At 42.1% G+C, this 24,568-nt stretch overlaps 3 protein-coding genes across 6 annotated transcripts in view; 2 read left to right on the top strand and 1 right to left on the bottom strand.

Moving 5' to 3' along the window:
• The window catches only part of phc2b (polyhomeotic homolog 2b), a 233,622-nt gene that overhangs the window by 31,608 nt on the left and 177,446 nt on the right, over window positions 1-24,568 (top strand). Inside the window, exons 10-15 of one of the 2 annotated variants that reach the window (XR_014595413.1) lie at window positions 1,413-1,624; window positions 2,376-2,505; window positions 3,039-3,144; window positions 3,248-3,362; window positions 4,139-4,463; window positions 4,622-4,861. Coding sequence is in view for 1 of the 2 variants with exons in the window: in XM_083972421.1 (XP_083828547.1) it covers window positions 1,413-1,624; window positions 2,376-2,505; window positions 3,039-3,144; window positions 3,248-3,362; window positions 4,139-4,463; window positions 4,622-4,776 (1,043 nt within the window). In the remaining variant the exon portion in view is untranslated. Of the gene's footprint in view, window positions 1-1,412; window positions 1,625-2,375; window positions 2,506-3,038; window positions 3,145-3,247; window positions 3,363-4,138; window positions 4,464-4,621; window positions 7,668-24,568 lie in introns of those variants that run through there. The other variant, XM_083972421.1, reaches the window with a different exon arrangement.
• On the top strand, window positions 8,639-17,356 carry LOC310985917 (T-complex protein 11-like protein 1). Its single transcript, XM_083971596.1, has 10 exons — window positions 8,639-8,914; window positions 9,744-9,834; window positions 9,959-10,085; window positions 10,176-10,296; window positions 11,214-11,434; window positions 12,423-12,559; window positions 13,827-13,990; window positions 14,702-14,883; window positions 15,307-15,479; window positions 16,343-17,356. Exons 2-10 carry the CDS (start codon window positions 9,756-9,758, stop codon window positions 16,573-16,575), a joined length of 1,437 nt encoding a protein of 478 aa, XP_083827722.1. The 5' UTR covers window positions 8,639-8,914; window positions 9,744-9,755; the 3' UTR covers window positions 16,576-17,356.
• The window catches only part of anks1ab (ankyrin repeat and sterile alpha motif domain containing 1Ab), a 44,118-nt gene continuing 38,172 nt past the window's right edge, over window positions 18,623-24,568 (bottom strand). The window contains exons 13-14 of one of the 3 annotated variants that reach the window (XR_014595384.1): window positions 22,582-23,206; window positions 18,623-21,580 (exon numbers count right to left, since the gene is read on the bottom strand). Coding sequence is in view for 2 of the 3 variants with exons in the window: in XM_083971594.1 (XP_083827720.1) it covers window positions 23,087-23,206 (120 nt within the window). In the remaining variant the exon portion in view is untranslated. Of the gene's footprint in view, window positions 21,581-22,135; window positions 23,207-24,568 lie in introns of those variants that run through there. The other 2 variants (XM_083971595.1, XM_083971594.1) reach the window with 2 other exon arrangements.

Here is a 24,568-nt window from a genome sequence, read left to right as displayed (position 1 = left end):
CTCATGATGATACAGTATCAGGGCCATGGATGGATATTGTGGGTGTCACACAGAGGCTGTGTGAGATATAGTGATTAGCGATAGGGAGTGTATTTATAACCTGTGCTCAAGTAGAAGCTGCCAAGTGTCAAAATAAATAATAATTTTTGATTGAAACACTTCAGTAAAGGATCAGACCATTAGCATACATCACCTTAGGCACCATGTGTCCAGTCTGGACCTCATGTTTGTGTGCTGCCCCCCCCCCCCCCCTTCTGCGCCACTGCCTTTTGACTGTTTACAAAAAGAAATGGCTCATAGTCGCTAGGACAGATAGAGAGGAGAAGAAGAAGGAGAAAAAAAAAGAAATATTTGGTTCACGGTTGAAACATGTTGACATGCAGCAGCAGCGGCAGCAGCCTGAGGAGGATCCGAGCTGGCAGCGGTAGCCGCTGTGGGAGGAAACGGGGAGGCGGACCCTGGTTCAAAGCCTCGCAGTAACGAGTGCGAAGCGGCGCTGCAGCTTAAAGCCAGTCAGCCTCAAACAGCGGCAGCAGGTCGGTGTGTGTCTGTCGGATCACTGCAGCAACAAACGCTGATCAAACCGCACATGTTTTGTGTCTGATCGGAGCGGAAGTTGGCGCGGTAAGCAAACTGTTGTCACTCACTCAGCGCTGAGGCTTGAACGATGACAAAGCATGGCGGCCTGGATGTTTACTTTCGCTTTGTTGATAACACGACCAGACGTTGTTGTTGTCATGTTAGGAGAGGTGCGTGATGGATTTGGTGCCTGTTGACGGAGCGACAGCCTGACAGTAGGTCACCTCAAAATGAATTGTTTGTTGTTGCTGCATCAAGGGACAACTGATCTCCTGTCAGCCTGTAGATGACTTGGATGATAATTATGTTTTTTTTTTAGATTGCATTATGATGACCTTATAAACATACAAAGCCTTGTATTTGATGCTGAAGTGGTACATTTATAAATAACTTCAAATGATGACCAGATAAATTAATTTAAACCAATAATTCTCATCAATCCTTAAAAGTTTATAGATATTTTATCGGTTTTATTGTGAGGATTAAATCTATAATTTAAATAAAAAAGGTTGGTGAACTAGGATTTCATTTCCTCCACATTACTGTAAAAAGGTTTAACTGTAATTATATTAAGTGCAACTAACAATGAAGTTAATTATTGATTATTTTCTGGATTTAGTTGTTTGATCTAAAATATGACATTACATGTGTTGCTCAAGAAAAGGCAGCACATGTTCACAAGATACAGGTGATCTTTGATATCTTTACTGTCACATGTGACGGTAAAGACTGAAATGATTGTCTGATTGTCTCTAATTTCATTCAAATACAGAAGGATCATTTAGATATCCTTGTATATTAACTGAATAGTGTTGTGTTCATGTCTTGCACAGGAGGGGGCTCAACCAAGAGGCCGAGCGCTACACCTGGGACTCCCCCTCCAGCAATGACCTCAGGAAATGAGAGCGAGGCGCCCAGCGTGACGGGGAGCACGCCGCAGAACGGGGAGAATAAGCCGCCCCAGGCCATCGTCAAGCCCCAGGTCCTCACACATGTCATCGAAGGCTTTGTCATCCAGGAGGGAGCTGAGCCGTTCCCGGTCTGTGTAAGTGCCCGGTCTCAGCCTCACCAGCAGAGAAACATGATAAACAACCCAGAGCCACCGTCCTCTCCAGTGTACGTGCCTGCAGGGAGCCGTCAGCAGGAAAACACAAACCCTCTGTTACTACTAGCGGTGGCAGCTCACACCTTGTGTTTGATTCAGTCATTAATTATAGTGAGGAAGGACTATGTAGCTGAGGGGGAGTACAGATGGATGAATGTGTGAACAATGAACCACACTGCAGTGCCTTGTGTTTCTCAAGGCATCAAAAACCATCTTTAATCTGTGTTGTCTCCCTTAAAAATGACACATCTTATATTCATTACAAAGCACTGGCCTGTCATTTTCATTGCACCAAAAGAACAAATGTTAAACTATTAATTCTGTCGAGATACATCATGTTGTGTTTATATTGTAATTCCCAGACTTTGGGCTCACTGCCTCCTACTGGACATTTGGTGCAAATGTGCTGTGTAGTTAAAAGGATACAGGGCTGAACAAACACAAATGACAAAGTTCATATTTGGCATGGAAGATCACATTACCTCTATTGCAGTGACTTTGAAAAAACAATTATCAATAATTTCTTATTAATCAACACATCGTTTGAGCTGTAAAAGATATTCATATACAAAGTAGTCTCAGCATTTAAATTTGTGCATTCAGATGACACAGCCTTGTTTTCCTTGTTTCCTGTATGTAGGGCATGTACAGTTTCATTTACTGATATAGACGTAAATATTTTCTACACCAGGTGGAGCGTCTGCCCATTCTCATCGACAGCCCAAAGAAGCTGGATCATCAGCTTTCGTCAGACCCTGACAAAACGCCGGTCAGCAACGCAGCAAACAGCGACTCTGAGGCGGAGGACATGAACCAGCCAGGTGAGACGGCAATAATTTGGCTGTACAAATAGGTTGTGTGTATCAGTTGGTGATGATAAGTGCCTCTTTAACCCCCCCCCCCCCAACAAAAAAACAAAAAAAAAACAGACTCAACCACTTTCTTCAATGTTGTTTTTAAACTCCAGTTGCAGACAGAAAGTGGGGAAACTATCATCCTATCATCGCATTTAAACATATTGACTGCCTCTATTTATTTATAGCAATGAGCTGACTATATTTAATGATCAGTGCAGCACTGGTCCGTCATTGCAACTAACGCAACAAAAATACAACGGTTGATGAGTGTGTTTGTTTAGATCTGGCTGGTCCATGTACGTACCTGTGTGACACACAAAGCTGTTATATACAGATGTAAATAACTCACACACTGGGCCTCACCCATCTCCCCAATGTCTGAAGCAGATATAGAAATGTCACTTGGATATTAATTGTTTAACCGTCCCATGATGTGCAGCATAATTTGACATGTGAATATTTAGTGTCTCATGTTTACCCCGTTTCCCCATCCACAGAAAAAGAACAAGAACCAAAGCTGACATGTGAATACTGCGGCTGGGTTGACTTCGCCTACACCTTCAAGGGCTCCAAAAGATTCTGCTCTGTGGTTTGTGCAAAAAGGCAAGTCCTATGAAAGTTTTGACTTTATATTTGTTTTTAATGTAACAATTAGCTGCTTCTGCTCCTGTGAATGAAATCCCTGATAATGAACCTTTGTGAACAGGTACAATGTGGGCTGCACAAAGCGGATCGGACTTTTCCGTCCAGAGAGGAGTAAACCGACGAATCGCTGGCGAAGAAGATCTCAGGGTCGCTCGAATATAGAGGCTAAGAAGCAGGTACGTACACACACACACACACACACACACACACACACACACACAACCTCAATGCTGGACAACTTCCTCATCAACACTTCACCCCCCATCACAAACTGCTTCCACTGCACTTTTTATTCCCTGCACTTTTCACGCTTCGTGCTTTTTTAATGAATTTAAGCATCATTTGTGTCAGAGCCTGATTACCTCCTTCTGTCTTTAAAGGGTCATTACGTGCTCTATGATCCTTGTCAGCCTTTGTTGGTGACCAGCAAAAATGGGGAAACAATTAGTAGAGATTTGCTGCCTTCTGCATATGTTATGTGGACATCAAAAACAATTTGATTAATTATTTTTATCACATGATGGCCAGTTTCCAGTTTCACATACTTCCATCTCCCCTTTTCTTTAAGTATTGAATCCTGTAACAAGACAACAAATGTTTGTGTTTTATATCCAAAATGATTTGAATTATTTGCTGCCTTAGGGGTGTGGTCTGGACTGTCCATTGGGGGGTGCTTTTGTCTCATGTTTGGACCAATAAGTGCATTTTCTAATCCAGAGGGTTCAACACAAAGTAATTGCAGAGGCTTTGGTATTGATCCAGCACCTCTATCAACTCCCTGTAGGTGTATTACAGTCGTTTGAAGCTATTGTACAGTATAAATCTCACGTATCGCCCCTTCTAATCTTTGCTGTGACAAACACAATGTCCCAGCTGTTTTTTTAAAACTGATGAGCCATTAATTTGGGAATTGCTGAGTCTTCACGTCATACCTGAACGTTTCTCTTTGCAGAAGCTGGCCCTCTCACCGCAGCAGCCTCAGGGTGGCTCCGTCTCCTCGCCACATCCCTCACAGCCCAGCCAGGAGGAGTCCAGCCCGTGTTCTGATATGTCCAGCTACGAGGAGCCGCCGTCTCCCCTGTCAGCAGCCAGCTCAGGACCCCTGGCTCCTGCCCCGGCCCCAGCTCAGGTCCCCGTCCACAGGCAGCCCAGCAGGGCCTCAGACCAAGAGGGCTGCGCTGGGAGAGAGGCACCTTCACTTTGTCAGCGGTTCTTACCCAACGACCCCGCCAAGTGGAACGTGGAGGAAGTTTACGAGTTTATCCGTTCACTGCCGGGTCAGTGGAGTAAACTGACACACACTCTTTGTTCAGACAACGCACTCATACATATTTCCATCCTGAAACAGCAGGCTTTACAGCTCTGTTCTGCTTATTTAATCCAGTTTCACTATGACTGACTGCAGCTTGTATTTGTGTCTCCTCTGTTCATGCAGGTTGTCAGGAGATAGCAGATGAGTTTCGGTCTCAGGAGATTGACGGACAGGCCTTGCTCCTGTTGAAGGAGGACCATCTAATGAGCACTATGAACATTAAACTGGGGCCTGCACTAAAGATCTTTGCACGCATCAATATGCTTAAAGACTCTTAGCAGGAAAGTGAGTGCGTGCATTGATCTGAGTGCATCTGTATTTTTATGTCGGTTTGTTTTGGTGTGTGAGAGACAGTGTGAGTGCGTAAGTGAGAGGGGAGCGGTGTGTAAAACCTTAACGCAGGGCAAAGGATGCATCACTGTAGCACTGACAGCACAGAGTACCGACTGCACTGTGACCTTGCCTTCTCTCCACTGGACTGGTCTCCTCGATACAGAATCTCACTGTAGCTGGACTCAAGCCTACAAACCGCTCGCACTCACCTGCATCAGCTCAATAAACAACGTGACGGTTGAAACTTTGTTAGGAAGTTGGAAACAACGTAGGCAGTGGACGGACATTAAACCAGGAGCCACAGTGAAAGCTGTGCCAAATTCCAATATGCGGATTGTCACATTAACAGAGTGAACATCTTTGACTGATGTGGCAGAACAGCCAATTTTCACGCATATGAGCTGTATCCAGATATCTGATCTGGATACCAGACGCGTGTTAATGAGGGTGCAAATGATTGCAGAACACATTGCAATCACACTGCCATCAGTTCCACCTGGACTAGATTTTAGACGGTGGTGGTCTGTCTCCCTGTGGGATCAGTTTTCAGCCAGGTGCCAACTGGTGAGAAAGATAGGGGACAGGAAACGATTGATTGAGAGAATAGGGACGGTACACAACCAAGGATGTTTGGGTTCACGGTCAATACTGTAACCCAGAGGGCCACCAGGCTGCTCTGGTTTAAAGGGATGGTTCAACATTTTGGCAAATTGGCCCATTGCCATAATCCCTATAGTCATAGCAGTAGGTTCGTTGCCTTTAATTGTCGGTGCAAGCTATTTTTAGAACGGCGGAGCAGAGCCGTGAGCTGCTCAGAGCTACACTCTGGAGGCTCATGTAATTTCTTGGTTTCCCTCATCAAACTCATCAAATACACAATCTAACGACTCCAAAACGCTCTCGTGGACAAGTTGTGACCTGCACATTCACCACCACGCTATGAGATAATAACGGAACGTTACGAGACAGAGTTGTTTTCGAGGTAAATTCATGCAAAACCGCTGATGCATGTTCCTGTCGGGGGCAGTTTTTCAGCAAGCAGTCTCTGCATTTGCCTCGTCACCAAGGGGGCAGTTGTCGGTCTGAGAAGTGAAGCTCACTTCCGTGTTCAAAAAACTGCAATCCTCTCGGCTGCCACTGGGGGCTGGTGTCAGAAAGCAGCATTCCTCATTAGACCCCCATGTTAAAATCGCTGATTTTACATTTTCAATAAACATGATCAAAGCCTGATGTCATCACGTTTTTTGGTCTCAACCGATAGTTTCTACCTCCGCACACACTCTTGAGGGGGGTGAATTTCCGTTTTAAAAAACGTTTTACTATTATTAGGTTTAAAATTCTCGCCAATTGGGGGCAGAAACGTTGAGTGACAGGTCCGGAGCGGTCCGGAGACCGCTGTTTCGAGGCCGGCGGGCGGGTTCTCGGCCGGTAAATCCAACATGGCGCTGTTCAGGACGCCATATTTGAGTCACAAAAACGACTCCCCAAAACCAATGGGTGACGTCACGGATGCTACGTCCATATTTTTTACAGTCTATGCTCGTCACTTGCTCCGGCTCCGCTGTTCTAAAAATAGCTTGCACCGACAATTAAAGGTAACGAACCTACTCCTAAAACTATAGGGATTATGGCAATGGGCCAATTTGCCAAAATGTTGAACTATCCCTTTAAGCTAATTTTCTTGTTAACTCAAGCTCCTCGTCGCAAAGCTACAGATGACCACTTACTCTGCATTCAGCAGCATCGCTCTCATGTGCCTTCTGTAGTCATGTTTTAAATTGTGACATCGGATCACAAGTCAGGCAGAATTTATACAACAGCACACATTAATCCCAGTTGTGGTAACAGGTTCCAGGAGGCCTTTCATCAGCCACATGTAAACACGGACTCCATGATGATAGCAGGTGTAAATGGGAAGGATTCAGTTCAGTGGAGAACATTTGGCTGTAAGAAGCGGTGGCAAAGTGTGCTACCTGTTCAGTAGTGTTTAGGTGGGGTCATTCTGCAGAACAGTTGTTGCTGAACTGAGGCATTAAGACACACAAGTGAAGTCTGAATTTCTGGTCATATTAGACATGTCATTTGTACAGTTTTGTTTGTGTGTGTGTGTGTGTGAGAGAGAGAAAGAGAGCAATGACTGTGTGTTGCTGGGAACAGAAGATAGCATTCATCAATTAGCTCATTTTTATTCAGAAGATGCTCCTTTGCCTTTTCTCACAATAAGACTCTCACCGCTCTTGAATACAAAGCTTGAATGCAGAGAAACCGTCTAAGCAGCTTCTTTCATGACATTGATTTTCCTTTCATGAGGAACTCGCCAGTTTTCTCCAGTAGATTTAAACTGCTTACAAATGATCTTTTTTTTTTTTTTCAAAATGATTTACAAAAATGTGACATTGATTTGTTTCATAAGATGCTAAATTATCCAAGGAACAATTGGGGTACTCTGTGCTTTGCACAGCCCTGTTTTTGGCACTTAGTCTTTTTCATTTGAGGCACCTAAAGTGAGAGTGGCGTTTGTGCAGTAATTCAAACAAGTTTATATGTACATAGCAGCTCATGTGAGGAAAGAGACTGACTGTAACTAAGTGTGGAACTGTCTTTTTTTTTTTTTTTAAGTTATCCCTGTTATTTTAAAACAGAATTTGAATGGTGTTCAATATTTTGAAATATGCAAATATATAAATATCATGGCCTGAGAGTTGTTTTTAATCTTTTTTTAAATGAAAATATGATCATATCTATTTGTGTTTTGTGGCTGTGATAAAAAAGTCAACTTTTCTAGATAATGCTTTGTTAAATGCTTGTATTTATCAAAACGGTTTGTTACACAACATTTTGCAACTATAAATGATTTGCAGTACATTTCTGACTTGGGGCATTTTTTGAGTGTGTTTGTGAGAAATACATTATTAAGTGGCTACTATCTAAACCAAAAATAATAAGATGAAATCCTGCTCAAAACTGTCAGATTTAAATATCATGATGAACCATCGATATTTTCTCTTCATCAATGAGAGAAACAATCAAGGCGTTTGTCATTGCACTAGTACTAAAAATATCCAAATAAGCTGAACTTTGTTTATCCCCCACTGGGCGATTTCTGTGTCACAGCATAAAAACAAAGTAGCTACAAAACCTCTTTGTTCTCGTACTTTTATTGAAGGTACAGGCCAGGGACATTTCAAGACGGATAGACAAGATGGGAGCACAGGGGGAAAGATTAAAACATTTTTGAATCGGTGACATACAGTCTGATCTGTTATTAAATTATGAACACATAGGCTACAAATCGGCTGATAATTTTGTCCACAGTATTTATGTGGGATTTCTCTGTTTAGAGCAGAGGGTAAAATTAAGTCACGTTATAAAATACTTTCTGTGTCCATTATAAGCATTTAATTTAAAAGAAAATAGGCTACTATGTAAAATGATAAATTTACATTCATTGTGGTCAGTTATTTTCACCCTCCATTGGTTCTTGTTAGTTGTAGAAGGAAACAGGACATTTCCAGGTGTTCACAGTCACTCTCTCTTACAATGGACCATTCACACAAATACACCGACCGTTTTCCCTTTTGTTTCCCCCTGAAACACAATGGAGGGTGTTTTTTGAGGAGTAAACAGAGAGCAGGTAGACCACGGTGAGGTTAGTGTTGTTGCGGGGGGGGGGGGGGGGGGGGGGGGGGGGGGGGGGGAGAGCAGCGGAAGCGTGCAGCACTTTCACGCTCACTGTTTTGATTCAAGAGCGGACGGAACCATAAGAAACGAGCGATTTGTACATCGACGTCGTGTGTGTAGCTGCACAAAAGTCAGACGTCTGATATTTCTAGATTCAGATATGGTTTAGGAAAGCAGTGGCAAAAGGGTTTAGATCATGTGTCGGAACGTTAGCGACGCCTGTATTTTCTACACTCCCCCCGTGAGGTCGACGGGAATGGTTTAGTCCGCGTTTAAACTTGACCGTTGGTGACGTTACTGTACGTGGATTTTAAATACTAGAATGAAAACACAGTAACTCACCTGTTTAATGTGACCGACGGTTATTAGACCTCAGTTTTTCTCGGGAAACAACAACACCAGGTAAGTTTAACTTTAAAACGTGTCACATTTTTAATACAACACCGTTTTAATCCTTTGTAGCCTCTGTACTTGTGTGTGTTTTTTAATCATATGGTGACTTACTAGTAGGAAGTAATGTTATTCAGAAAGTAAGTAAGTTACCACTGTCACATTGTAACTCAGGTTGAAGCCATGCACTTTATTTGCTTGATACGACCAAAAAGGCTGCTCAGTATTTGTAGCTATTGATTAGAATGTAACGTTAGGCTATATATTATATTTGATTTGACCATAAAGGTCAGTTTGATTGTATTAATGATCGTCAGGTTATCATTATTAATGTTCAAAGGTGATGGCTGAAGTGGAGATAGTTATTAACTACTTATTTTCATTTTATTTTTATTTTAACTATTTGTTTAAAAAAAAATCTGACTAGTCCACCAGTTTTAACTATGATTATCATTGTTGTTATATCATTCTTCATCTTTATTTTACCTGTTCAGTATTTTTGGTGTTGTTATTACTGCATGGTGTCAAATCTCTAGTCTGTGTGTCTCAGGTTAACCAGCTACTAATGCTTATTTACATTATGGATTAAGGTGCTTGTTGATATCACCATCAACCCAGCACCTTAGTAAAGTAAAACCATCAAATGTCTTGTTTTGTTTGACCGACAGTCTTGGAAAGCTGCCTACAATGATAGGCAATTAGCCTAATTTTTTGTCCATAACTTATTGATTTATGAACTGATCTTTGTGACTCCACATAATTGTATTGTGCACTTTGTTTAAAAAAGGATAAAAGATGTCGAGCTGCATTGAGTTGATGAGTTACTAATTGAAATGTTTAGGTTGGTGCTGAGATGCCTAATCAAGGAGACAAACCGGTGGACGAACCCCCCACTGACCTTCCTTGTCTGGAAAAGCTCGACTCTCCTACAGGTATGGAGCTTTATTATGGCAGTTATTGTTTTCAGACACGTTCAGGGACCATTAGTAATTGAATTATTACCACCATGGCAGTTTTAATTATCTGTGGGTGTGTGTGTCCTGTCTGTGGTGTCAGGGAGCCCACCCACTGCCTCATTATCCAGTCTGATGGAGCTGGAAAATTGTGTTTCCAACCTAAGCCTCGCACATGAGATAGTGTTGGACCCAGACTTCTGCTTCAAACCCAAGAGCCCTGCAGACAGGCAAGAACCACTCCTGTTTTATTTCTAACATCATTTAGAAGTTGAGTCACTGTTTAAGGTGTTTTTTCCACTCTCTGTCTCTCTCTGTAGTCTGGAGGGAAGAGTGGCGGAGATCGTTCACCAGGCGTTTTGGGACAGTGTTCAGGAGCAGCTGAGCAGTGATCCCCCAAACTACAGCCACGCTGTCACTCTGCTGCAGGAGGTCAAGACTGTAAGTCGCATTTTCTGCTGGTTGCAAAGGTCCTCAAAAAGCACTTCAATCAGTTATCTCAAGTGTTTAATACCATTGTTATTGTTGGCCACAAAGCTCATTGACCCATGGTCAGAAAATTTACATTACGGTAATTAATTTATTAATTTAAATATTCATTATTTTTCATTGGTGAACCTGTTAAAAGCTGATTTCATACACAGCTGGGTGGCACTGACATTTACTTCATCAATAAAAGATTTTATAATGTACTGTTGTAATCAGTAGTAATTAAAACAGTGATGGTGTTCAGGTGTTAACTGTGAAATTATATTCTTGTTAAAATAACATATAATATTAACGTTAGTATTATATATTAGTGTTATAAATGTCATTTGTATTTTTTGTGGTCTATTACTAAAAAAGAGAGCATGAAAGAACAAACTAATTGTCATTTTAATTAAATTTAAGAAGAATCTATACACGTGATAACCAACCAATGTAAAGCAAATACTACAGTATAAGTGTGATAAGGTAAAATCTGCCAGTATGACTGGCCCACTGATTCATCAACCAACTGTCCAAGATGTAAACACATGTATTAATAAATACACAATTAGACAGTTTTAATTAAGTCACATCACAACAAAATTTGTTTGAGCCATGGTTGTTTTTTTGTTGTTGTTTTTTTTACTTGTTATGAAAGTGACTCAGGAGATGAAGCAGTGACACAGGGCCAGTTTTATTTTGACAGCTGCAGTGAAAATGCTGCCATAAATCTTTTTAATGTGCAGGTCCACATATTAATAAGGATTAGAAGATTATTAGGCTGAACCAGTTTATACAGTTTGTATATGTGTGGAGGAGAGTAATCGACCTTCACACAAACTCTTTAACCTTGAAGGATAAACAGAACTCCACTTGTTGTTTCCTCTCAGATGCTCCAGTCCCTGCTGTTGCCCCGTCACGTCAGACTGAGATCTCAGCTGGACGAGGTTCTGGACATGGAGCTGATCCGGCAGGAGGTCGATCACGGAGCCCTGGACCTTCACAGGCTGGCGCGGTACATCATCAACACCATGGCAGCTCTGTGTGCTCCGGTGCGTGACCCAGAGGTCAGAGCACTGAGGGATCTCAAGGACCCTGCGAAGCTCCTGAGGTGAGCGGCAGGATAACACCGCCTTTACAGAATGAGCTTATGTCTGACAGGAGATCAAAAAACCCAGGTTATTTGACCTTTATCCGACTTCTGTCACATAATAATCCCTGTTGGCCCTATTTTACACAAGTCCAGGGTCTGCAGCCAGCTGTATTCCTGTAAATGTCTCTGATAAACCACATTATTGTAATGGAAACCTCACACATTTATACACTTGCTAAGTATTTTTCTATGGAAGCCCTCAGTGGCCATATAATCATACGTTTTATTTCCTCGGAAATTTCAAGAAAAGAAACCTTGTTTTCCCGAGATAACAACATGATTGATTAGATTTCCGTTGCACAGTATTCTGATCAGCATTTCTTAGCCATCGCCTGGTATCCATAGAGACGCTCAGATCTTCAAAGATGGCCAGCTATGCAGTTAAAGACGACATCAGATTCACTGAGCGTGCATTGCAGATAAAGGTGAAGCCTCCCTAACCTTTTCTTAAATGAAGCACACTAATATTCAGCCTGTGTCGGGCCTTGATTGAACAGACATACAGTATGATGTGCTGATCAATATTTTCCTGCTCATTGCGGAAACTAAATTATGTCTGTGCAAATTCTCATTTGTCCAGGTCAAAGGCATCTCTAGGGAATCAGGTCAACTGGACTTAGCTTTTGATTCAGTTCCCTATAGACACTAAATTATATTTCCTTCAATGAAAATTTGCTAACCCTTTCTGGAGATCTCTAGGAAATTATTCCATTATCGCAGGAAAATTGAGAACTAAATTGCATGAATATATCGGCCACTAAGGGCTTCCATGGTTTTCACAGGTGAAGTTTATAACATTTACGTGATTATTAATTTATTTCTCTGCGATCAAATACTATCCCATCATCTACTCTGAGAGATTCTGAAATCTGTTCATTATAAAGAGTGCTTTTTGTTTATACTTAAGTTTTTAGATACAGCCCAATAAATTTTACTCTTCCCTCAGGGAGATCCTCCGTGTGCTCGGGCTGATGAAGGTGGACATGATAAACTTGACCACCCAGAGTCTGAGGCCTTACCTCCTGCAGCAGGCCGCCCAGTACGAAAGGACCAAATTCCAGCAGATCCTGGACAAGCAGCCTGGTGAGTGCGCTTAAATCTCTCCCCTGACTGCTGCAGTGTGAGGATGGACCGTGAAGGTGACCATGACAATGGAGGATTTATTCGATCATTGGTCATTTCAGTTTTTTAATTAAACGAAATTCTGACCCTTGTCTCTCTGAAGCTCCGTCCTGCCGTTTCTCAGCGTCTCATAGATCGGCTGAGGAGCTGCAGAGCCCATCAATGATGAACTCTGACGGCTGCTTTAGCTCAGATGTTAATCTGTGTAAATTACAGCTGGCCGATCAGTCATGAGTGACAAGGCACGACTGTCAGCATCTAGCTGACAGTCGTGCAAATGAATTCATTTGGCTAAATTGAACAATTATTTTAAATGATCAATGATGTCAATGATTGTTCAATTGTTCTATTAAGTGTCAGAAAATAATGAGAAATGCTCCCAGAGCCTGAGGTGACATCTTAAAACTGCAATCATTTTAGAAACTGAAACGTTTTAGAAGCATATCACGTTTTTTCTTTAGTTAAGCTAATTGATTAATAACATTACTGAGTGATTAAAAATCTGACCGTTCCAGTAGAGTAGTATTTTGTCATTTCTACAATGGCCCTCAGAGCTCAATGCACTCCGACTTATGCAAACACATGCACAGCAAATACAGCCCCACAGTACAACAGAGTGTGGGTGGAGGCGCCATGGGGACGTAATGCTAACAGAGTCCACTCCACAGCCCTTTCACCATTTTTTGTATGTGTTGTCCAATAAATGAAGAATTTAATTATTGTCTTTTCTGGAGTTGCAATGTGTTGAGCTCTTAGGGCCACCCTACATTTCCTTTAATAACAGATATATACATCAATTTTACTTACAAGTTTTTACTTTTCAGTAGATGATCTTGATGGATTGGATATTTGTCTCAAAGAAAGTACAATAACAATACAGACACAGTAGTGCAAATGAGCAGTAGCAGCAGTTGGGCTAAATATGTAAATAGTAGAGAGCAAATGTTATAATTAAAATAACAAAACAAATAGCAAGTGTCTCCTGGGTCATATTGTGTTCAATGTGGATCAGGAGTCACACACTTTGTAATATGATTCAGGGGGCCAGATGGAAGCAGTTTGTAACTGGAGCGCTTATCGACTGCAGTCAATCACACACTGTGCAAACACAATTTAAAACGCTCGATTGTGACAGTTTTACACATCATTTTAAACACCCTGTGGACTCGTGCTAATGTTGTTGTTGTTTTTTCTAAGCGTAATGTCTGCATTTTTCCATTCTCTCTAGATTTTCTGGATAATACCACCGCTTGGCTTAAGGTGGCTTTAGAAGAGGAGTCGGCCATCGCAGCTCGGTCTGGTTCTTCCAGTCCCGTCTCCGCCACTGCCGTCCTCAACCGGGCCTACGTGCGTCTGCTACGCTGGGACCCGCAGGACCACAAATACCCCGAGGTCAGCTGCAAAATGACATCACACCACGCCTTTCATTCGAGTGATATTTTATTGATCATCAGGGAATATTTAGCCTCTGTACGCACTCCTCCTCACCCTGCTGCACATTACAGAATGTGACAACACTTAAGTGCTCATGTGGCGTTATTGCACAGTGGTTTTTCCACTTTTTATTCTTTTTTTTGTTGTTGTTGTTGTCACATGCGCCCATATAGATCAGTCAGATCAAACCAAACATTCCTTCACCAACATCAGTTGTTATGCTTCTTTGAACAGTAAATGTTTTAGTTTGGTAACATGAGTACTTGTTGGTGTGGCTGAAATCTAACATTTCAACAATTTACTGTATTTGTCTATTTTTGCAAAAACATTTGATCTATTTCTCAATTTCCTTTGACCAAAAATGTATAAATTAATGTGTCATTAATGTGTAAGTGTTTTATTACTTTCCTGTTGAGTGTTACAGGTGACACTATGTGGATTTTTAATTATTATTTTTAAAATAAGTCATCATTTCTGTTTATTTCCAGTCATTTGAACTATGTACAGTCTTTACGCATCCCTACTAGCTACTGTACAGCTGCCACATGGTTGGGGATCTGTTGTTGTTGTTGTTGTCACTCAGACACAGCTGCTTGGTTACATTTACGCTGAAACCCCCCAGTGATTCACCATATGACATGCGACCCTGTCCCGACCTTCCACACACAGATCGCGCTGATGGACCGAGGCCGCCTGGATGCTCTGGGCCAGCGGCTCCAGATGCTGGTCCTGGAGGCGTCGGTGCTGCTGCTGATCAACGCTCAGTGTGGGGACGCCGTTCTCTCCCTGCAGGGGTTTGTAGATAAACTCAGGCAGTCTGTCGCTGCCCTGCTGGAGGGCAGTCACACCAGGTAAGAGGCAGATGTGGTGATGCATGTACTGGCTGTCAAAGGGAACAGGTATTGTATGAGAAGGAAACCAATGGACGTGACAGGAGGCAACTAGCTTGTCAGAACGGATCCAGCTAACCTCATTCTTTCTGTTCATGTCATGATTAGTGCATGAGTGTGGAACAGCGGCATGTGATATCCAAGCTCTGTTCACACGCTCCAAGCTGCAATAAAATGTAGGACAGGCCACTTCTCCCTTAATCACCTTTCTTAAGATGTAATTTTATTTAATCTAAACTTCTCAAGAGACCCAGATGTTATTAAAGACCCTTATTTATCACACTCAATGAGCCCCAGAAGTCTCTGCTCAACAGCGGCCCTGTGACCTATTATAATATACTGTAAATCTGATGAAGCCTGCTGGTAATTTACCTAACGCTGCAGGGATGCTGACCTAAAGGGGGCGCTGCTGGGGCTCGGGGAGATGGTGGTGCAGCAGGTGAACGAGGCTGTGAGCGGACACGGAGGAGCAGCGCTGCCACGGGACAAACAGGATCTGCTGAGAGGACAAATATCCGACCTGTGGAGACACAACAACCCTGTTCGCACAGTCACAGGTCAGGATGGGGGGAGGGGGATAAATGAAGACCTGAGGCTTTTATTTATGTCTGAATTTTGGTGGTTGTTGTGTTTATATCTTTTATGGAGAAGTACATTTTGATTAGAGAATTTGCAGTGAACTTTTAAAATAGTATTAAACTAGTGACACATCGTTTTCACTCAATAGGTGGAACATGCCCTGAAACTAAAGTTTATTTTCTTACAGTAATTAATCTGACCATCAAATTATGATTAATGGATTGTTTTATCTTTAAAATGCTTGTAACAGTTTCACAGAGAACATAGTGATGTCCTGACGGGGCTTCATATTCACAAATATAAAGATACTATCACATTTTGGAGAATTTCTAGTCACCAGTTCACTGTTGATTGAATAGATTCAGTTGGTGAACGCAGAACCAACTACCCGGTGGATGGATGGATAGATGGATAGATGGATAGATAAATGGATAGATGGACAGATAGATAGACAGATAGACAGACAGACAGACTATTACACTACTATTGTTTGAAGTATTTATTGATTGATCCCGTTTGTAACAGATAAACTGAACTCACATAACCTCCGTTGTTGGTTGTCATTTTTTGTTGAAGGTGTGGTTCAGAGAATTCAGACATGGCAGGGCGATCAACAAAAACCTTCAATGCTTAAAAGTACATTACGATCCAGGAAGGGTTTAATATTTAGATCTGTTCATCTTCATTCACTTCACAAATTTCAGTCGACAGGTGGAACATGCGTTACAATCTCATTCAGTGAGGGTCACCTCTGTCCACACACAGATGCTTTTTAAACTTGAATGTGTGCTGCTGCAGAGAGCCTGACTTCTTTCCCTCTCTGCCTCTCCATCGAACGTAGGAGAAAGGGTTCAGGGCTTCCTCCAGGCCATGCTGCAGGGCGGCCCCGCTAAAAGGAGTCCAGAGTTGCCCGCTCCCCTCAGGCTGGTGAGAGCTGAGCTCGCCGAGCTGGGGACGGCCTTTGGGCGAATCGTCCACTTCAACAGAACCGTCTTTGGTCCCTTCTGTGCACCCATCCTCAGGAAACTGCTGTTCCCACCAGGAGAGGTCGAGGCCGGGGAAGACTCGCGCTAGACTGACGGCGACCCGGACGACCTCAGATGACCTTAACATAAGCTGCCATGTGCCACTGAACATGTAGCTTTAGTGTAAATACAGTGAGTGAGAATGTGGAGGGGAACCCAGTAGTGATAGGTCAAAATATAAAACAATCAGCCTGCCAACACGGCTAAATTAGAGCCAAGAGCATCTTGCTGTTTGTGGATTGGCATTTCTTTCCCTTCTGCTTTATAGGAAACATTTCCAGTCTCAAAAAGGAAATTTGTTTGTATATTATTAAAAGTTTTGGGTTATTCTTAGAGTGCATTTTAACAGCACAAAACATTAAGATACAGTTTGTGTGAAAGGAAAGACAGGATTGACAAAAAGTTTGTGGTGTGTTAATGGGAAAATTCTGCAAGAGGCAGATTTAGTCAAGACTAATTATGAGTCTGAAATGATCCGTGCCTGGAAAACATCTTTGTTGGGTTTCACACCGTTCACTCTCCAGATAAACACCCTCAGGAAAAACTAAATACCAAAGAAAATATGCTAATAGTTTGAAAACATTGAAAATGATACTTCAGATGTAATATGTAGCTTGTTTCTTATCTTTATATTAACAGATGTTTATGTTTAATTTGCCAAAGACAGTTGCACTTTTTTCTGATCTCAGCTGATGGTTGTTTATTGTTGTTGTTGTTGTTTTTTAATCCTTTGACCTCGAATCAAAAATGTGCTCAGTGTTTCCCCCACAGTAGTTGGTATTATTGAGGAGTGGGGTATTAAACAGATGCTTATTTGTAAATAAATCCCAAATTGAGTTGAGTCACAGCTCACCTCCATGAAATCTACTGCTGCACAGACTTAAAATGGTAAAAACTAAACACAAGCAGACAAACTAAAATCTTAAACACAGTGATTCAGAAAACTGTTTAAAGGGACAACGAGGAGTTTTGGAAAGTGAAGTGTTCTCATACTACATTTACCATGAGCCTCCGCGCGCACGGTGAAATTCTTGGACCGGCGCAAGACGGACGTCTTGCCAAGAATGTTTTCATTCATCAAGAATTAAAGTCAGAGGTTCGAAGACGATCAGATACCGTCGTAGTTCCGACCATAAACGGCGATTCGGCGGCGTTATTCTCATGACCTGCCGGGCAGCGTCCGCGAAACCGAAAGTAAAAACGCTGGTCAGCTCGCCCAGCATTTCCACCACCACTAATAATAACAAAATAACGATAGAGACAAAACGATATTGAAAATGGGCCCATTAACAAGTGTGGGTAACGTAGATTCATCCACATTAACGTGAGACTTTTTGATAACCAAATACAAACTCCTCGTTGTCCCTTTAGAGGTTTTTTGTCACAATAACAAATAAGGTGCAGATAACGGTTTGCTACATTACTGAAATCCATTTGCTCTATGAGAGGAACACTGGTATGTGTGGTAAAATCCATCACATTGAACATCAAGTGTATACATTATTATGTGATGATGCAGTTTTAACACTGAACTGAATATGAATGGGCACTGCATCACGTGACAAAAATTCTTGAGAAATTTAAAAAAGTCAAAAAACAATTCCTCGTATTGTACAGAAATTATTACACACCAGGGGATACCAGGAATAGAAGCCAAAATAAAAAAACACTTGGAAATGGTTTTAGAATTGGGTTTTGTAGGACAGTTAGCACAAGGGATCTTGTATTTATTTGCGTAAAGTTTAAACCATGAAAGAAAAATCTTAACCTGTTTCCCATATTTCTCACCTCAGTTACTAATCCTAGTTCTACATTGAGTGGAGCATACAAAAACACAGTAACATAACTGATAGGCTACTGAACTGAGCTGCGGGACTTTCTCTGCTTCACAGGTGTTCTATTGACCATTGATCAGTGTTACATTAATGGTCGGTAACCATATTTGATCCTAACAAACTTTGTAGAAACAAAAATAATTCCAGAAATACAGTTTCAATTAAATTATGTACTTGAAGTTCATGTACAAATGAAGCCATGGTTTGGTTTCATTAGTGTCATAATTTGGGGTAAATCCAACTTTTATCATGATCGTGAGTCTGTGAGGATAATGACAATAACATTAAAGATCACCAGGCACCTGAAGGCCTGATATAATTGCAACATATGACAGAAGAGGCTCAAACTGAGACTGATTGTTTGAATTACAAGTTGCACCACCCACCGATCTCTACTGTAGGGGAAACACTGATGGCGTAATTGTACAATAATTACTGTGTTGTTTTAATTGTCACTTTAAAGTTTACACAGCTGGTGTAATGTTTTTTTTAATCTTTTTTTACTCAACCATAAAAAGAAAATCAATGCTGACAACAGACTTGAGAAGGATTCTTTTGTCATTGTATTATTTAATTTCATTAATATAATATTGCTTTGAAATTTTAAACAGTATCACATTTTCATTGACAAACCATACTCTGTCCACAAACATGGGCAAAGCATTGTATGCTGGTACAGTTTTTTTTTCTCTCTACATTTTGTTACATTTCTCTTTACCCTTTAATAATCCCCACAGTTACTTATCTCCAATAGACCTGAATCAATAGAAATGCTCATTAATGGTCTATATCATTAATGTTCTACAGTGCTCTAAACATTACAGTACCTACATGACAAGATCAGAAAGTCACATGGAGGCCAGGAATTAGACCTGACCTTTCTCAAGACAGGAGTGAAACCCCCGGTCCTGTGTGGCCAGTGGTGTGGGGCAACAGGTTACCTTTCGTCAGTGTGTTGGGATTCGATTTCGGGGGCAGTGGAGGAGCAGGGGGATATACAGAGTGAGATCTAAATGTCAGAGTAGCACTGGTTGGCCCTGCACGTTGCGTAGGCTTACCTCTCATTTTCTCCCTCTCTATCTCTTTTCCACTGCTCTGCCCACTAACTCAACACACGCAAACACACTCATCGCATCGGCTGCTCCCCTTCAACTCACAGCTTGGTATCCGGAAACTTGAACGCTGGGGTGAGCTACACAAGGAAAACACCAATGTTAAAAAGACTGGTACATGCACAGCCATAACATGCCACCAAAACTTGCTTTAAATAGCTGCTGCTCATTAAAGTGTAATGCTTTTATATTATGCATCCATTACTAGAGCAGGTTGTCTTGGTGACACACAAAATGGAAGAACATACGTGACAAAAATGTTGGGAGGAGTGACGACAATGGAAACATGGAGGAGGGATGGAGATGAAATCGCTGTATTTGGTGTGTAACAGAGAAGAGGGAACATAAAAAAGCAGATGGCAGATGAGCGAGAGGAGACGAGACACTGCTACGGTACATACAAACGACTGCTCAGGCCAAGTGCATCAAAGGGTACAGAACACAAAAAACACTGCCAACATGCATCGTCAGTGGAAGCTAACAGTTAACAGTCAGAACAGAGTGGCAATGAACACAGCCACGGTACCGCACACAGACCGGTTACATCTTTAACAGTCAGTCTCCAGACACACCGTCTTCTGGAGAAGGAGCTCAAAACCTCACGTCTCCTGCAGCAGCAGCAGCAGCAGCGGCAGCACACACACATAAACGAGGACAGTGGCCAGTGATGTAACAGTAACAGTCCAAACTCCCATGAGGACAGACAGAAACAAGGCATACAGCACGCACAGCAGGTAGTGCACACAGGGGAGAACCCACAGATATGTGTCGACTCCACAAAGAGCATTTCTGAGTCACAGTGCAGGAAGGAGCAAAAAAAAAATCTTGTTTTTTTTTGTTTTTGTTTTAAAGAAAAATAAAATAAATAAATAAATAAAAATTGTGTCACGTTCTCAGCATAACAAATCCATTCGCATTAACATCACACCAGAGCAACATTTAGACTTGGCCTCTTTCAATGTAGTGGAATTAAATCTTTTCACTGCCATTTATTTTCAAGTGACATACTTTGCGTGTACTGTACCTAATTCTAAATTGGTGTGAAACAGCATGGATACCTACCCATGTAATCATGATAATAAGATGCTATGTTGGGAAACGTGCGCCAAATTGTGCTCAGGGCTCGTTAATATACTCCAGTTATATGAGATCATATTGAAGATGTTTTTGTTTAAATTACCAAAATGGTGAAACCTGGAATCAGAGTCAGTACGCTCCATATGCTTCCTTTCTTTTCTCTTTTTGTTAGTGTTCTTTTTATTTTTTGCCTCTGGTTGTATTAATGTCGGGATCCCGTAGTAATCCCTTCTTAATCGTCCTGTCCCAAAGTATTTCAGCCAGCCCCCGTCTATCAAAAAGTATCACAAAATGCACTAATGTCCTATATGCACCATAAGAAAAAGAAAAGAGTAGGTATTAAAAGGGATAGTGCCATCTTTTAACACAGTGTTTTTTTATCTTTTGTTTTTGTATTTTTTTTAAATTGACAAGAAGAAGATGCTGTGATTTTCAGTCTCTCAGTGCTACCATGAATGCTGAGAGGCACAGGGCAGTACAAGGCCAGAGCAAAGACTCTCATCTGGACAAAACTGTACCATCAAAAGAGCAACGTCGTCCCAGCCAGTCACAGTCAATTCAATACACCAGGAAATTAGAAGTGTTGACTTTTTTTTCTTTCTTTTCTAAGTCTTTTAGAAGCAGGGGAAGGCGTGCAGTTGTTGGGTGGTGGTGTTCAGGGAGGTCGAGGGGGAAAGCGGGAGGGGGAGGGGCTTTAGTTGATTATAGATAACCCGAAATAGAGTAAGGCTGTTGTCCTCGGTAAAGTGTAGGAAACTTGTCCTCCCGTGTGTGTTTTTTTTTTTTTTTTGTTACGAGGGTTCAGTAGTTCTTGGTCCGTTAAGAGTTCAGACATCAGTGATAGATTCATGAACCATCCATCGTGTTGATATTATGACTATTGTACAAATGCGTAGAAAAAAACAGGTTGTTTGCTGCATGTTGCTGTTTTTGTCTTTCATTGATTAATTGTCCATCTTGCATCCCATGCTAGCAAAGCAGCCTCCTCATAGTGCCTCACAGTGGTAGATGCCTGGTAAGACAGGACAGGCTACAGATGGAGAAAGAAACAAAAAATAACTGTCTTGAGGCAAAACAACCAAACAGTCAAATAAGACAGTGAATTAAAAAGAAAAAGTGATACAAAAAAGAAAAAAAAAGTTTCATACTTTAATTTTACAGATTTGGAGTCTTAATCTTCAATCTGTGAGATATCAAAGGGGCCTGTTGAAGATTACGTTTACTTCTGGGGGAAACTCTTGTTTGCTTTTTTGCTAAGAGTTAGATGATGAGACTGCAACTGCAGTCGTTAAACCACCACTAGCAGCTGGATTAGCCAATACAAATACTGGAAACAGGTGGGAATAGCTAGCATTGCCCCATACTTACAACCCGCCACCAACAAAGCTCAATAGTTAGCCTGTATCTAAGCAACAAAATGCTGTGCTACAGGAGGTGACGAGGTCCCGACTTTGTGAGTTTTGAACAAATGGCTCCAAACAGGTGGAATAATAAAGGTGCAGCCTCTGGTATGTATACGGGACACCAAGGACCAGGAAATAGTCTGGCACATAGCTGCCTGTAAAGCAGAAGATTTTTATTTTTACACTTTTTTTTTTTTTTTTTTTGACTGAACAAACAGGAGCTGTTAGCATGTTAATAAGCTTTAAGAGGTGCTGGGAAGTGGATATTGTTGTGTTTTCCCCTTTTTCCAGTCTGTATGCTGAGCTGTTGGCTGTAGCTTTATATTTGCTATACAGGCTTGACAGTAGTATTGATCTTCTCATTAAGTCTTTGCAACAAAGCAAAAAAGTGTATTTCCCAAAATGTCAAACTACTCCTTCAACAGTTTTACTCGTCAGCCCCTTTGGTAAGACATCATACCTTGCAATTTATTCATTTATTATAAACTATTATAAAAGCCAATGAGGAGTCAAGATACAGAGCAAAATAAAAATGATCATGCTTGTTTTGCCTGTTGAGAATCTCTCTCTCTCTCTCTCTCTCTTTTTTTTAAATGGCCTGAAAGAAGAAGAATAATAAAGATGAAACCTCTGGGAGCTATCGGGGATTTGGAGGCAGATGCAAGTTGTCAGGAAGAGGAGGATGAGGAGGAAGAGGCAGTTTGGTTGAGAGAGCAGGGCCACTGTAAAATGAGATCAGTCCAGGATCATCCGTTCCAGGGCTCCACCATTGGCTGCAGCAGCAACGGGCGAGGGAGGCTGCCAGGGGTGTTGGGGAGGCACGGGAGAGCTGCAGGAGTGTTTGTCATGGCGGGCAGGAGGTTGGTATGGGTCGCTGGGGTGGGGGCAGAGGAGGGGTGCAGGAGTAGGCAGCCCTGAGGGGTGCTATACCATCACAGTGAGAAGGCACGGGGCTCGCATGTATATATGTGTGTGTGTGTATGTGTATGTGTATGTGTGAAAGTGTGTGTGTGAAAATGTGTGTGCATGTGTGTGGGAGAGTGTGTGAGAGATAAATGGAGAACCGGATGCAGAGGGAGAGGAAAGTACGAGGGCGGGGGGTGCAGAGGGGGGGCGGCTGTGGGGATCCGGCCTCAGAATATGGTGGTCTCGTACTTGGTGCTGACGGGGCGCCGGTTGGAGTCCCGCTGGTCCAAGAGCCAGGAGGTGCTGCCCAGGGAGTGCATGTCTGCGTCCATCTCCAGGGGGTCGATCTGCCGGGGGGAGGGAGGGAGGAGGGACGAGAGGAGGGCGTGAGACGGGCGGCAGTGGGAGGCCAATTTTGCGCCACACTGACAAGTCCTCAGCTCACACACGTGCATGTGGATTAGAGGTACAGTCCAGTGATCATGTTATAATCACAGACACTCAGGGCTCAATCCACAACATGGATGATGTCTGACAGAGAAAAAACACACTCAGCCTGTGGTAAGCCGCAGCAGTAAAACCAAAGCTACGACCCTCTGGGAGTTTAAAAATACACTGATTAGTAGCTCAAAAGCAACACGTGCTCTACACCAGTGGCTAGTCTCATAACATGAGCAGTCAATGCACACCATTCTACATACATCACGCTCATTTATTTATTTAAGTAGAAATACCTAAAAAAAAAAAAAGATCTCAGAGTAGGCATCTGAAAAATTTATATTCCCTGCTTGTGGATGACACCTTCATTTCAACATGTCTTAAAAAAGATAGAGTAGACAACAGAAGAGAAAAGAAGCCTAAACCATCCAACAAAGACCACTTCAACCATCTTGGTTATGACCGCTATGGAGTAAACGCTCACTTAAGCCAACAGTCCTCGTGTAAGAAGGTAAATCGCATCACGAAAAACCCTCTCTTTCCTGAGTGTGTTTAACCACGGAACCTGAACTAGCTGCATCTTTAAAAAAAATTCTAGATGTCAGATGAAGATGAAAGATGGGAAAGTAAAGGGATGAGGAGAACGTTCATGGTGGAAATACTACGACCCACGAAACAAGGAGACAAAGTGCACTGCAGCACCTGGACGACAAGAAAAAGAAAGAGGGGAGGGAGTGGTGTGTAAGCAGATGTGTGATGATAAAGGGTTGAATAGAGGAAAGGAAAGAGAAGGACCTGGACTCCAGGGCTAACAGAGTGCAACGGGAGGAAGGAAGGACGGTGGGTAGTACACGTGTGACAGTGACAGCAGCGGCATTCGAGCAGAGGGGCACCCTGGGAAGCAGGAGGACCAAGAAGACAAGAACAAAGACATGTTAAAGAAAACGAGAGAAAATCAGGACAGAGCATTTAAATGCACCGCATGGACAACGAAACAGTCCAGAGCATTTTGTCACCTGTTCAGAGTTGCAGAGGGGAAATAAAACAGAAGAAAAATCATTCTACTTCACGTGTTCTTGTAATTAAGCTTTGATAAACCCCACCCCTTAACAGTGACCGTCCAATTATAGCTTAGCAACTGTAACTAGGCACGGCAGGCCTGTCGAGCTTTGGGTTTTCCACATGTTGAAGAGATGTGCATGTTTTTTTTCCCCCCAGCCTTTCAAACATCAAAAACACAAGAGCAAATGTGTGAGGACTGGATTAAACAG

Source organism: Trachurus trachurus (genome assembly GCF_905171665.1).
Source record: "Trachurus trachurus genome assembly, chromosome: 5".
NCBI classification, from domain to species: Eukaryota; Metazoa; Chordata; class Actinopteri; order Carangiformes; family Carangidae; genus Trachurus; species Trachurus trachurus.
Note: the sequence above shows the minus strand (reverse complement) of the source record. Positions and strands in the feature narration are given on the sequence as shown.